Source organism: Schistocerca americana, chromosome 8 (assembly GCF_021461395.2).
Source record: "Schistocerca americana isolate TAMUIC-IGC-003095 chromosome 8, iqSchAmer2.1, whole genome shotgun sequence".
Taxonomy (NCBI): Eukaryota; Metazoa; Arthropoda; class Insecta; order Orthoptera; family Acrididae; genus Schistocerca; species Schistocerca americana.
In genome coordinates, this window is record NC_060126.1 from 340325563 (window position 1) to 340339242 (window position 13680).

At 46.6% G+C, this 13680-nt stretch overlaps 1 protein-coding gene across 2 annotated transcripts in view; it reads left to right on the forward strand.

The window, feature by feature from the left end:
• LOC124544850 (lysosome membrane protein 2-like) overlaps positions 1-13680 on the forward strand; it is a 394896-nt gene that overhangs the window by 350126 nt on the left and 31090 nt on the right. For both annotated transcript variants that reach the window (XM_047123563.1, XM_047123562.1), the window contains exon 8: positions 6094-6232. In XM_047123563.1, the coding sequence (XP_046979519.1) occupies positions 6094-6232 (139 nt within the window). The remainder of the gene's footprint in view (positions 1-6093; positions 6233-13680) is intronic.

The window sequence follows — 13680 nt, forward strand, 5'->3', positions numbered from 1 at the left end:
AAGCGGATTGTCAAACGACTCCACAGACCAACAAATGTCACAAAATGGATCTGTCGAAAGAACTGGAGAAACATCCATATCAGAAAAAATTTGAAAACAAATCATTACCTAGAAATTACCCTCTGCCCCAAGAATACTGTACATACTCGGTGGACGATCTATATCGTTCTCTATTGACTACGTGCAAAATATCTTTGTGAAAATTGATTACTGTACATTGGCTGTTTTCAGCGTACGTTGTGCATTGCAGATTGAGTAAGTGATGTTTAATGAGCATATATTTCCGCGTAAGTGGGTGACAAGTAAACCGGAAGTAAAATTTATTTCCAAATTCGCCATTAACTATGTATAAAGGTCAATCATAAATTACAAAATGAACGTCTTTCATATATTAGAAATAAAAATAACAAATTAATGTAACACAAACACACACACACACACACACACACACACACACACACACACACACACACACACACACACACACACACAGAGACACACACACACGTTGTTGTCGTTGTTGTTGTTGTTGTTGTTTTCAGTCCTGAGACTGGTTTGATGCAGCTCTCCATGCTACTCTATCCTGTGCAAGCTTTTTCATCTCCCAGTACTTACTGCAACCTACAACCTTCTGAATCGGCTTAGTGTATTCATCTCTTGGTCTCCCTCTACGATTTTTACCCTCCACGCTGCCGTCCAATGCTAAATTTGTGATCCATTGATGCCTCAGAACATGTCCCATCAACCGGTCCCTTCTTCTTGTCAAGTTGTGCCACAAACTCCTCTTCTCCCCAATTCTATTCTGTACCTCCTCATTAGTTATGTGATCTACCCTTCTAATTTTCAGCAATCTTCTGTAGCACCACATTTCGAACGCTCCTATTCTCTTCTTGTCCAAACTATTTATCGTCCATGTTTCAGTTCCATATATTGCTACACTCCATATAAATACTTTCAGAAATGACTTCCTCACACTTAAAACTATACCCGATGTTAACAAATTTTTCTTCAGAAACGCTTTTCTTGCCATTGCCAGTCAACATTTATATCCTCTCTACTTCGACTATCATCAGTTATTTTGCTCCCCAAAAAGCAAAACTCCTTCACTACTTTAAGTGTGTCATTTCCTAATCTAATTCCTTCAGCATCACCCGACTTAATTCGACTACATTCCATTATCCTCGTTTTGCTTTTGTTGATGTTCATCTTATATCCTCCTCTCAAGACACTGTCCATTCCGTTCAACAGCTCTTCAAAGTCCTTTGCTGTCTCTGACAGAATTACAATGTCATCGGCGAACCTCAACATTTTTATTTCTTCTCCATGGACTCTAATACCTACTCCGAATTTTTCTTTTGTTTCCTTTACTGCTTGCTCAATATACAGATTGAATAGCATCAGGGAGAGGTTACAACCCTGTCTCACTCCCTTCCCAACCGCTGCTTACCTTTCATGCCCCTCGACTCTTATAACTGCCATCTGGTTTCTGTACAAATTGTAAATAGCCTTTCGCTCCCTGTATTTTACCTCTGCCACCTTCAGAATTTGAAACAGAGTATTCCATTCAACATTGTCAAAAGCCTCACGTGTTCCAACATTTCCCCGGAATCCAAACTGATCTTCGCCGAGGTCGACTTCTACCAGTTTTTCCATTCGTCTGTAAAGAATTCGCGTCAGTATTTTGCAGCTGTGACTTATTAAACTGATAGTTCGGTAATTTTCACATCTGTCAACACCTGCTTTCTTTGGGATTGGAATTATTATATTCTTCTTGAAGTCTGAGGGTATTTCGCCTGTCTCATACATCTTGCTCACCAGATGGTAGAGTTTTGTCAGGACTGGCTCTCCCAAGGCCGTCAGTAGTTCCAATGGAATGTTGTCTACTCCGGGGGCCTTGTTTCGACTCAGGTCTTTCAGTGCTTTGTCAAACTCTTCACGCAGTATCATATCTCCCATTTCATCTTCATCTACCTCCTCCTCCATTTCCATAATACTGTCCTCAAGAACATCGCCCTTGTGTAGACCCTCTATATACTCCTTCCACCTTTCTGCTTTCCCTTCTTTGCTTAGAACTGGGTTTCCATCTGAGCTCTTGATATTCATGCAAGTGGTTCTCTTTTCTCCAAAGGTCTCTTTAATTTTCCTGTCGGCAGTATCTATCTTACCCCTAGTGAGATAAGCCTCTACATCCTTACATTTGTCCTCTAGCCATCCCTCCTAAGCCATTTTACACTTCCTGTCGATCTCATTCTTGAGACGTTTGTGTTCCTTCTTGCCTGCTTCATTTACTGCGTTTTTATATTTTTTCCTTTCATCAGTTAAATTCAATACATCTTCTGCTACCCAAGGATTTCTACTAGCCCTCGTCTTTTTACCTACTTTATCCTCTGCTGTCTACACACACACACACACACACACACACACACACACACACACACACACACACACCGAAAACATCGCATAACTGACAGAACAAATGAATAACACACTTGTAAACGGGAATAATATCCCGAAACGAATAGTGTAGCAAATAAAAGAACAAGGCAACTGGCAGGAGTAAACGTTATTTTATAGTAAAACACATCATTATTATTTCACTTTGTCCCGTCGGCCATTTTGCCGATTCATCAAGAACTTCACTGAGATGAATTTGATTGGACAGTTTTAGTTTGGCGGCGAGGTCCGACTTCTTGTATTCGTGGTAATCCCACACCTGCCAACTCGTTCCGTTTAATCAAAGATCGATAGTAACATACTTGGCAATTAACACTAGGGGTAAGGACGAGGTGGTGTGAACACGATAGTGGTATAATGGTTGATGCGCCAACTTGGTGAAAGCTAAGTGAAATTTACCTTTGCAGTGCTAAAACGCTATATATATAAATTTTTTAGAGACGACAAACATGTCTCGTGCCAAAAATTTCACAGATGAACCGTTTCAGTGAAGGTGCTGATGCTAATGAGGTCCAGCGACGGTGTTCAGGCACCCTCGAGGTAAATGTTGTTTAGAGATGTTGGTGTACACATTGTCCATTTATATTAATGTACTACAGGCAACTGCATGCTAATGACCAACACGCCCAGAACAACCAGATGTTCCGTGCATAGTGTCTGCAACTTCAGCCAAACGTTCAAACCAACTGCTCTGCCGAGTGTATCGGTGTTGGATTCATCAGCGCTTTTTCTGGCTCCACAAAAAGAAACAGGGTTGCCACGTTTATGTCCCACACCTCCCCTTTAACAACTGCGGAAACATTGTTCAAATGTTTTCTGACGTCAGCTCCATAGTGTGGTGGGCCACCGTCGTCATTCTGGAACCATAAAGAGTGCCTAAGTGCTAGCAGGACATTTTGAGAAGTTCCCTGCATTACTGCAAAGAGAAAGATAGTGATTTTCTCCATCGAACGTTAGGCAGATGATGGGGTGCAATCATATGGTCGCGAATATCAACCCATAAGTTTACGATGGTCTCTATCGATACTAAAACCCACGAGATGCCTTAAGATTTACCAACTTCCAGACATGGCTATTGCGGCTGTTGAACCGTAAACGTTGGCGTAGGGGAAGTTCGTATATCCGTTAAAGGGCTCCAAGCAAGGAAACAGTGCACTTGTGGCATTTGTGTTGCACAATGTGTTTATCTAGTCTACAACTCTGATAACTTCTATATGTAGTTCTTGGCGCTGTGTATAACATCACGATGAGATCACACTCCACAGAATTTTTCCTGACAACAACGATGTGGTCCTTAAATATGGCAGGATTCGTAGTGGATGCATTGAAGATTTTCTCTGTGTAAACAGATATTTTCGACGCAATAGTGCTTACAGTGTTCCAAACAAGACCAGAATTTAGCTGAGCGTGTGACCTCTGAAGTTGTTAAAGGCGTAAGCTAACATACAATTAACCGCAAAGCAGGGCGCCTGACAAGTGATACTACTTTACCACATGTAGTTCCCCAGTAAATCCATTTAAGATTCTCTTAAGAAAGTAGTGGTGGAATACGTGTATTTCGTTAGAAAGGAATCGACCAACTACCTTCAGTTCATGTTTTAATGAACTCACAGGTATTCACAATGAAGAGGGAGATAATTGGATATGTGGACGGAAACCGGGAGACGAAGCCCCCTGGCTCACACACAAATTTCTTTATAAAATGGAAGAAAGAAGAAAATTCAAAGGCAATAATTACGCATAGAAGAAAAAGTATATCAGGCTAAATAATGAACTAAGAAGAGATGATGAGCAAAGAAAAAAACAGTAAACATTCACTATTAGTAATGCTACTTATTTAAACACGTAGCACCGTTACCGGTTTTGCGTAGACAGGTTCGTGTTGCTGTTGATAATGGTTGTGGGCTGCTTTTTTTTCTCCAAAAATTGTGTAAGCAAAAACAAGAAATACAACAAACATGAACGGTCGTCTGAAGACGAACCTGTCGCTTCGAAACGGGCACCGCGGTACAGACGTTTCAGTAGAGGTAATGTGTGATCTCGCGTTCGATGTACGTAGAACTCGTTGGAAATAGTAACATTCCGGAATGGAGGACGTTTTGGGGAATAGCCGCTGTGCAAAATAATTCAGTTTACAGTCGATAGCGAGCCACATCCGCCTGCGCTTGACTCGTCTTATGATGAAGGAAGCTACAAACTCAGTTACCCAAGTTTTGCCCTACCCTTTCCAGCCCGATGGTCTACTTGGACCCATTACAGTTTTTAGCTATTTCTGCAGTATCTACGAAAGCCCATTGTTTCCACATGGCACTAGTGCATTCTAGTGTGTTGATTAGGTCACTAGATGGCAGCGGCAACAACAGAATAATGAGTATTGGATCCGCATGGACCGGACCCGACAGGAAAAAAACGCACTAACTCAAAAATTTGAAATTGTTTAACGTGTTCCTAGGACGACTTCAGTCAAAAATACTGTTAACATGTTTTCTCTCACGCGAAGTAAAATATGGGCTGGAAAGGGTTAATACTCTCGAAAGTGCGCATAACTTCAAACTTTGTCAACAGAAATAAATAACTATCGTTTTCAAATGGATCAACGCTGTGTACTTGCTTCATCGTATCTAGATAACTAACGAAACTGGATTGCTATTTGTCAATATTTACAATTAAAAATTATCACGGAATAACCGACGTCTGTTGAAAATAGTGATTAGAAACAGATGGCACACCGGATTGCCACGTAAACATTGGTCAATGGTGCTGAAACAGCAATATTCACTATGCATTTCTTATTTTTTATTTATTTATTTAACTTTTTTCTAAGCAGCTTCACGGTAAAGATTGGCAGGAGTTACAATACTCTAGCCTTATTTACCGCTACTTTTGAATAACCTGTTAACGGTACGTAGAAATTTAGTCCATATTAAACGTAATCAAGAGTTCTTAACTACTTTGTGTACACACTTTTCGAAAGAGGCTTCTTAATGCCCTTACTGACTTAAAACTTACTCAAAGCGATTTCTGTTGCGCTGATAGTACTGCACGTAACCGTTCCACAAATAATTTCATTTAAACCTTGAAATATCGGAAGCAATGAATTAGGTATTGCGCATAACCATCGGAAGTTAATGCAGCAAGGTGAATGACAGATAATTCTGAACAGGTTTCGAAGGAAGACACAATACACATCTAGATCTCTTACTCGAAATCTAGCTTATTCGCCTTTCCTGGAAACGCGGAAGCAGTTTAATCTTAAATGTAAGTACTCAAATGATTATAGTTCCCAATCCAAGGAAGGTTGTAGTATTGCAGAAAAGACTTCGACATAGGACATTTCTGGTGTCCAGTCAAATCTGTTACGAAACAAGCAGTACATTTTTTATTTAAATTTTTTGCTATTCAGAACTGAAGTATCACTAAACTAGTATAACTTAACAATAAATCCGGCAAAAGTCCTTTTCGCAGTAGATGCCCTACTGTCACTTTAGTGAAGCGACATGTAGTATCTGGCTTTGAAACAGTTAAATTGCATCTGCAATCTTTTTGAAATACTTCACAAGATACTTGACCAATACCATTGTTTCCAGTTGAATCTATGAAAATGTACTGGAGTTTGACCATGGTACTTGATTTCCACAGGTAATGAACGGTATTCCCGGCCTGCGCTTCGTGCCACAGGCCCCAAAGCGTCTGGCGAAAGGCGAGGAAGACTGCTTCTGCTCAGAAAAGGACGGTTGTCTTCCCTATGCCTTGATGGACAGCTCCTACTGCAAGAACGGTGAGGATGCAATGCCATTATCTCCAAAACTAACAAACAGCCATAGTCATGTTCAATGACACGTAACACAGTTTTAATGGCAGATAACGGAACACATACTCATATTTCACTATATACGTGGTTTGAAATACATTTTGGATAAGCCAAACACGGTTTAGATCTAACGGTTAGGAAGTGAAAAGTGTGCCTTGCCGAGCGGGAAGGCCTGCCGGCCCCAGGCAGGAATCCGCCTGGCGAATTAGTGTCTAGGTCCGGTGTGCCGGCCAGCCTGGATGGTTTTTAAGGCGATTTTCCATCTACTTGGGCGAATGCGGGCTGGTTCTTCTTATTCCGCCTCAGTTACACTGTGTCGGCGATTGCTGCGAAAGCACTGTTTCCACATACGCGTACACCATCATCACTGTTCCACGCAAACATCTGGGCTTACACGCGCCTGGTATGAGACGTTTCTAGAGTGGTGGGGGGAGGGGGAGTCTGGTGTCCACTGGTGGCCGAACAGCACAATAACCCTGGATTCGTTGTGGAGCGGAAGGGGGTAGGTGGACTGCTGTGGCCTATTGTGGGATTGTGAACCACTGAGGACTAACGCAGGGATGAAGCCTCTCTATTGTTTCTAGGTCGCCAGTTCAGTACAGTACAAGGGAAAAGTCTGCCTGGAGAACGTTGGTACAGTTTCTGTCACAATGAAGTCCCTTTAATTTTATAGGACTTGCTTGCATCTCCATGGCAGACGAAACACAAACTGAACGTTCTTCAGCTAACGTGAAGAAAAGGTACTTGGGATCAGTACATAAACGTTAAGATCGCACATAGCTTTTAGCTGGCAACATTGTTTGAGGATTTGAATGGATAGAAGCCGCTGCAGTGAATTCGACTACTGAAATTTTTCCGCCCTGATAATTTCGTGGTAGAAACATGCAGCAGTAGGCTGAAAGGGGTTTTTTCCCCTTTTGAATCTGCAATCATCGAAAACAGGCTGTAATTTTTCCTCCTATATATGTAATTATGTAGTTACGTAGTTCTCAATTCGTTCGAGCAACCAATCATTCATAATAAGAAACACAATCATAACTCAGTCACTCAAAATGATTCTGAAATTTTACTTGTTACAATGAAATCAGGCGATGATTCTTCTTCTCTGTAGGCTTGTGCTTTGCGGCAGTCTGCTAATCTGTACAAATAAAATGCCTCGTAATTTTGGGAGCGTTGTATAATCAGTCGGGAAACCTCAGATCAAGCGGATATTTGGCTTTGATGAAGTTTAACCTTCCGAAGAAGTAATGGAGCTCTGGGATTATTAAATGCGGGTTCGTATCCAGTCTTTCGGAAGTTCCCTTCTGATTAACAACTACGCAATATATCGATGAATATAATTAATTCTCAAATGTCAAATACACTCATTTTGTATGAAGGAGCAATACGTATATTTCCCTTTTAATCGTACAATTTCGTATCAGTTACCTTTTGTTATAAATCTCAATATTCAGATCACAATTCTTCAAACAAAGCTCAGGCTAATCGGCACGAAGACAATCTCGGAAGCTCTTTCCTAACAACCACCACCCCCCTGCGGGTCCGGGGATTAGAATAGGCCCGCGGTATTCCTGCCTGTCGTAAGAGGCGACTAAAAGGAGTCCATCCCCCTCACGGGGGTAGTTCGCGCCTGCGTCCGGAGACGGACGGTTCCACGACCTATCATCGTGGTCCTTTTGGTTTTTTCACTTCTCGTTTCTTCCTTCCTTTTGTTGGTTCCTTTCTTTGCTCTTCTCCACCTCACTGTCTTCCTTACTCTTTCCCTTGCCTTCTCCTTGCCTTCTCATTGCCTTTTTCTCCTTGCCTTCTCATTGCCTTCTTCTCCTTGCCTTCTTATTGCCTTCTTCCCCTTGCTTTCTCATTGCCTTCTTCTCCTTGCCTTCTCTGGTCTCCGCCTCGGCGTTTGAGACAGTCTGTCCTCTTTCTCCCTCTCTCTCTTCTTTTTCCTCTTCTTCCTTCCTCCCTGTGCGTGTCTGAAGGCCGACCCACGCGTTCGCACGCGTAGCCGGTGACGGGGTAACGCGTAAGTCCCCGCCCTGGGTAGACATGTAAGGCACGCGCGTACCCCCTGGTAAAGGCCAGGCCCGGGGAGGGGTGATTGCCTGAGCTGATACCTTCTGACCATGCCGATTGGTCCCTCCGTCTGTTTCTCGGGAGGTGTGACCTGAGGTGTAAACATTCACCTAAGGCGGGAGTGCCCTCTGAGAGGGTCCCCACAAGGAAGGAGCGCGCCATCGGAGACGCTGGCAATCATGGGGGATTCCTCCGCAATGGATTCTACTCCATCTCTTTCGACTTCGACCCAAAAACGGAAACGTGACCAGCCAACAGTGACAAAAGTACTACCGCCTGCCCCACAGTTCCTCGTAGTTTCTCGAACTGAGGACGGAAAGGATTTTTCCTCTGTCAACCCTTTCGTTATTCAGAAGGGCGTAGATGCCATAGCCGGATCTGTCAAATCCTGTACCAGGTTGCGTAACGGCACCTTATTACTGGAAACTGAGAATGCCTTTCAGGCACAAAAACTGCTTCGGGCCACCCTCCTGTACACGTTCCCTGTCCGGGTGGAGGCCCACCGAACTTTGAATTCGTCTCGTGGTGTGGTCTATACTGACTCCCTCGACGGATTGACTGACGAGGAGCTTCAATCATTCCTCGCTGAGCAGGGCGTGACGGCTGTCCATAGGGTCATGAAAAAGGTCAACAATGACCTTGTGCCGACCTGGACAATTTTCTTGACCTTAGATAGTGTTAAGCTGCCATCGCGCATCAAGGCGGGCTACGAGGTTATTTCTGTTCGCCCCTATATCCCGACACCTACGCGCTGCTACCAGTGTCAGCGTTTCAATCACACTCGACAGTCTTGTTCCAATGCGGCTAAATGTGTCACCTGTGGCAGGGATGCCCATGAGGGTGACTGTCCACCTCCGTCTCCTCGTTGTGTGAACTGTCAGGGTGACCATGCAGCATCCTCCCGCGACTGTCCTGTCTATAAGGAAGAACGCTGTATCCAGGAAATTCGGGTCAAAGAGAAAGTGTCCACCTCGGCTGCTCGCAAGCTATTGGCTAGTAGGAAGCCCACGCTGCTCCCAGCGGGGAAATACAGTACTGTCCTCGCCTCCCCTCGGACTACCCGGGAGGTAGCAACCCAGACATGCGATCTGACCTTCAGCACCACGGTCGTCCGTTCGGCCAGTGCTAAGATCGCGCGGTCGACGTCTCCTCTTCCTCCCATCACCCCACAGACACGAGCACCTCCTTCAGCTTCTGCTAAAACGAAGACACCGAAGTCAGATGCACGGGCCTTCAAGAAGGAACCATCCCGTGCAGACTTCCTCCGTACCTCGACCTCACAGCCTTCGACCGGTACTTCCACTACACGTCCTTCCAAAAAGGCGCATAGGAAGCACAGTTCTCCTTCCCCGCCACGGCGCATTTCTTCTCCTGCGCCACCCAGCGGCTGCCGCCCCAGGCCGTCATCCGTTTCGCCTGGCCGCACCGCTGGTCGCCGTACATCTGGCCGTTCACTGGCGGAGGAAGCTCCCCCTCCCGGCCATCCTCCCGAGATGGCCGATGACCCTATAGACCCAATGGACGATGACTGTCCGCCTACTGATAGCGGCGGCAGTGCTCGCTCGAAGCCAGGCCCTAAGCGGCCTTCGAGGTGACCACTTCTCTCATCTTTCTTTTCTTACGATGGCACTTATTCACTGGAATATTCGCAGCATTCGCTCCAACCGAGAGGACTTGAAGTTGCTGCTCCGCTTGCACCGTCCGCTTGTCGTAGCCCTCCAGGAAACGAAGCTACGCCCATGCGATCAAATTGCCTTGGCACACTACACCTCTGTGCGTTTTGACCTACCCCCTGTGGTAGGTATCCCAGCTCATGGAGGGGTTATGTTGCTGGTCCGGGATGATATTTACTACGATCCCATCACGTTGCACACCGGCCTGCAGGCAGTTGCCATCCGCATTACTCTCCCCACTTTTACGTTTTCCTTTTGTACCGTTTACACTCCATCGTCATCTGCCGTTACCAGGGCAGACGTGATGCAACTTATTGCTCAGCTACCTGCACCATTTTTGTTAACTGGAGACTTCAATGCCCACCATCCCCTTTGGGGCTCTCCAGCATCCTGCCCGAGGGGCTCCTTGTTAGCAGACCTTTTCAACCAGCTCGATCTTGTCTGCCTCAATACTGGCGCCCCTACTTTTCTTTCGGACACATCTCACACCTATTCCCATTTAGACCTCTCTATCTGTACTCCCCAACTTGCACGCCGGTTTGAGTGGTATGCACTTTCTGATACATATTCGAGCGACCATTTCCCGTGTGTTATCCATCTCCTGCAGCATACTCCCTCTCCGTGCTCCTCTCGTTGGACCATCTCCAAGGCAGACTGGGAGCTCTTCTCTTCCAGGGCTACCTTTCAGGATCAAACCTTCACAAGCTGCGATCGTCAGGTCGCACACCTCACGGAAGTCATTCTCGCTGCTGCTGAATATTCCATCCCTCACCCTACTTCTTCTCCACGTCGCGTACCGGTCCCCTGGTGGACCGCAGCATGTAGAGATGCTTTACGTGCTCGTCGACGTGCTTTACGCACCTTTAAGCGCCACCCTACAGTGGCGAATTGTATTAATTATAAACGATTACGTGCTCAGTGTCGTCGTATTATTAAAGAAAGCAAGAAAGCCAGCTGGGCTGCTTTCACAAGCACCTTCAACAGTTCTACCCCTTCTTCTGTTGTCTGGGGTAGCCTGCGCCGGCTATCTGGCACTAAGGTCCACTCCCCAGTTTCTGGCTTGAAGGTCGCGAATGAAGTCCTTGTGGCCCCTGAGGCTGTCTCCAATGCCTTCGGCCGCTTTTTCGCCGAGGTTTCGAGCTCCGCTCATTACCACCCTGCCTTCCTCCCCCGCAAACAGGCAGAGGAGGCTAGGCCACCTGACTTCCGCTCCTCGAATTGTGAAAGTTATAATGCCCCATTCACCATGCGGGAACTCGAAACCGCACTTGGCCGATCACGGTCCTCCGCTCCAGGGCCTGATTCTATTCATATTCAGATGCTGAAGAACCTTTCTCCTGCGGGTAAAGGTTTTCTTCTTCGTACATACAATCGCATCTGGATTGAGGGACATGTTCCCGCATGCTGGCGCGAGTCTATTGTTGTCCCGATTCCTAAGCCGGGGAAGGACAAGCACTTGCCTTCCAGTTATCGACCTATCTCGCTTACCAGCTGTGTCTGTAAAGTGATGGAGCGAATGGTTAACTCTCGATTGGTTTGGCTGCTCGAGTCTCGACGCCTACTTACCAATGTACAATGTGGATTTCGAAGGCGCCGCTCTGCTGTTGACCATCTGGTTACCTTGTCGACCTTCATTATGAATAACTTCTTGCGGAAGCGCCCGACCGCGGCTGTGTTCTTTGATTTGGAGAAGGCTTACGACACCTGTTGGAGGGCGGGCATTCTCCGCACCATGCATACATGGGGCTTTCGCGGTCGCCTCCCTCTTTTTATTCATTCCTTTTTAATGGATCGACAGTTTCGGGTACGTGTGGGTTCTGTCCTGTCCGACACCTTTCGCCAGGAGAATGGGGTGCCACAGGGCTCAGTTTTGAGCGTCGCTCTCTTCGCCATCGCGATCAATCCAATAATGGATTGCCTCCCAGCTGATGTATCAGGCTCCCTTTTCGTGGACGATTTTACCATCTATTGCAGCGCGCAGTGTGCACGTGTCCTGGAGCGCTGTCTTCAGCGTTCTCTTGACCGTCTTTACTCCTGGCGTGTCGCCAATGGCTTCCGTTTTTCTGCCGAGAAGACGGTCTGTATTAACTTCTGGCGCTACAAAGAGTTTCTCCCACCGTCCTTACGACTCGGTCCCGTTGCTCTCCCACTCGTGGAGACAATCAAATTTTTAGGCCTTACCTTTGACAGGAAACTTAGCTGGTCTCCACATGTGTCATATTTGGCCGCCCGTTGTACCCGTTCTTTAAATGTCCTCCGTGTTCTCAGTGGTATGTCGTGGGGAGCGGATCGAACCGTCCTACTTCGTCTATATCGGTCGATCGTCCGCTCCAAGCTGGATTATGGGAGCTTCGTATACTCCTCTGCACGGCCATCCATCTTACGCCGCCTCAACTCCATACAACATCGGGGTTTACGACTTGCGATCGGAGCATTTTATACCAGTCCCGTAGAGTGTCTTCATGCTGACGCTGGCGAATTGCCACTCACCTACCGGCGCGATATACTGCTTTGTCAGTATGCCTGTCGGCTACTGTCAATGCCCGACCATCCGTCTTATCGTTCCTTTTTTGACGACTCTCTTGACCTTCAATACGGGTTGTATGTCTCTGCCTTGCTACCCCCTGGAGTTCGCTTTCGTCGCCTCCTTCAACACCTTCATTTTTCACTCCCTGCAACCTTTCGAGTGGGCGAGAGCCGCACGCCACCTTGGCTCCAGGCTCAGGTCCGCGTTCACCTCGACCTCAGCTCGCTCCCAAAAGAGGTCACCCCCGGTTCGGTCTACCACTCCCGTTTTTTGGAACTTCGTTCGAAGTTCAACAACATGACTTTCATTTATACAGATGGCTCTAAGACCAATGACGGGGTCGGGTGTTCCTTTATTGTCGAGGCACAAAGTTTCCAATACCGGCTCCATGGCCATTGTTCGGTCTTCACAGCTGAGCTCTTTGCCCTCTACCAGGCTGTTCTTTACATCTGCCGCCACCGACATTCTGCTTATGTCATCTGCTCAGATTCCCTGAGCGCCATCCAGAGCCTCAGTGATCCGTACCCGGTTCACCCTTTCGTACACCGGATCCAACACTCTCTTCAGCAGCTGGTGGACGTCGGTACGCCGGTTAGCTTTATGTGGGTTCCTGGCCATGTCGGTATCCCTGGGAACGAAGCTGCAGATGCCGCGGCCAAGGCTGCGGTCCTCCAGCCTCGGACAGCTTCTTGTTGTGTCCCTTCGTCCGATTTTAGCAGGGTCATTTGTCGGCGCGTTGTGTCGCTGTGGCATGCCGATTGGGCTGCACTTACCGACAACAAGCTTCGGGCCTTAAAACCTCTTCCCGTGGCTTGGACGTCCTCCTCACGCCCTTCTCGGCGGGAGGAGGTCGTTTTAGCAAGGTTAAGAATTGGACACTGCCGGTTCAGCCATCGCCATCTGCTGACGGCTGCGCCGGCGCCGTTCTGCCCATGTGGGCACTTGCTGACGGTTAGACACATTTTAATGTCCTGTCCTGATCTTAACACACTGCGCCTCGATCTTAACCTGCCTAATACTTTCGATGCCATTTTAGCGGATGACCCACGAGCAGCTGCTCGTGTTCTTTGTTTTATCAATTTGACACACCTCGCTAAGGACATTTGATGATGTTTTTTAATCCTATGCCTGTCAGTCTGTCT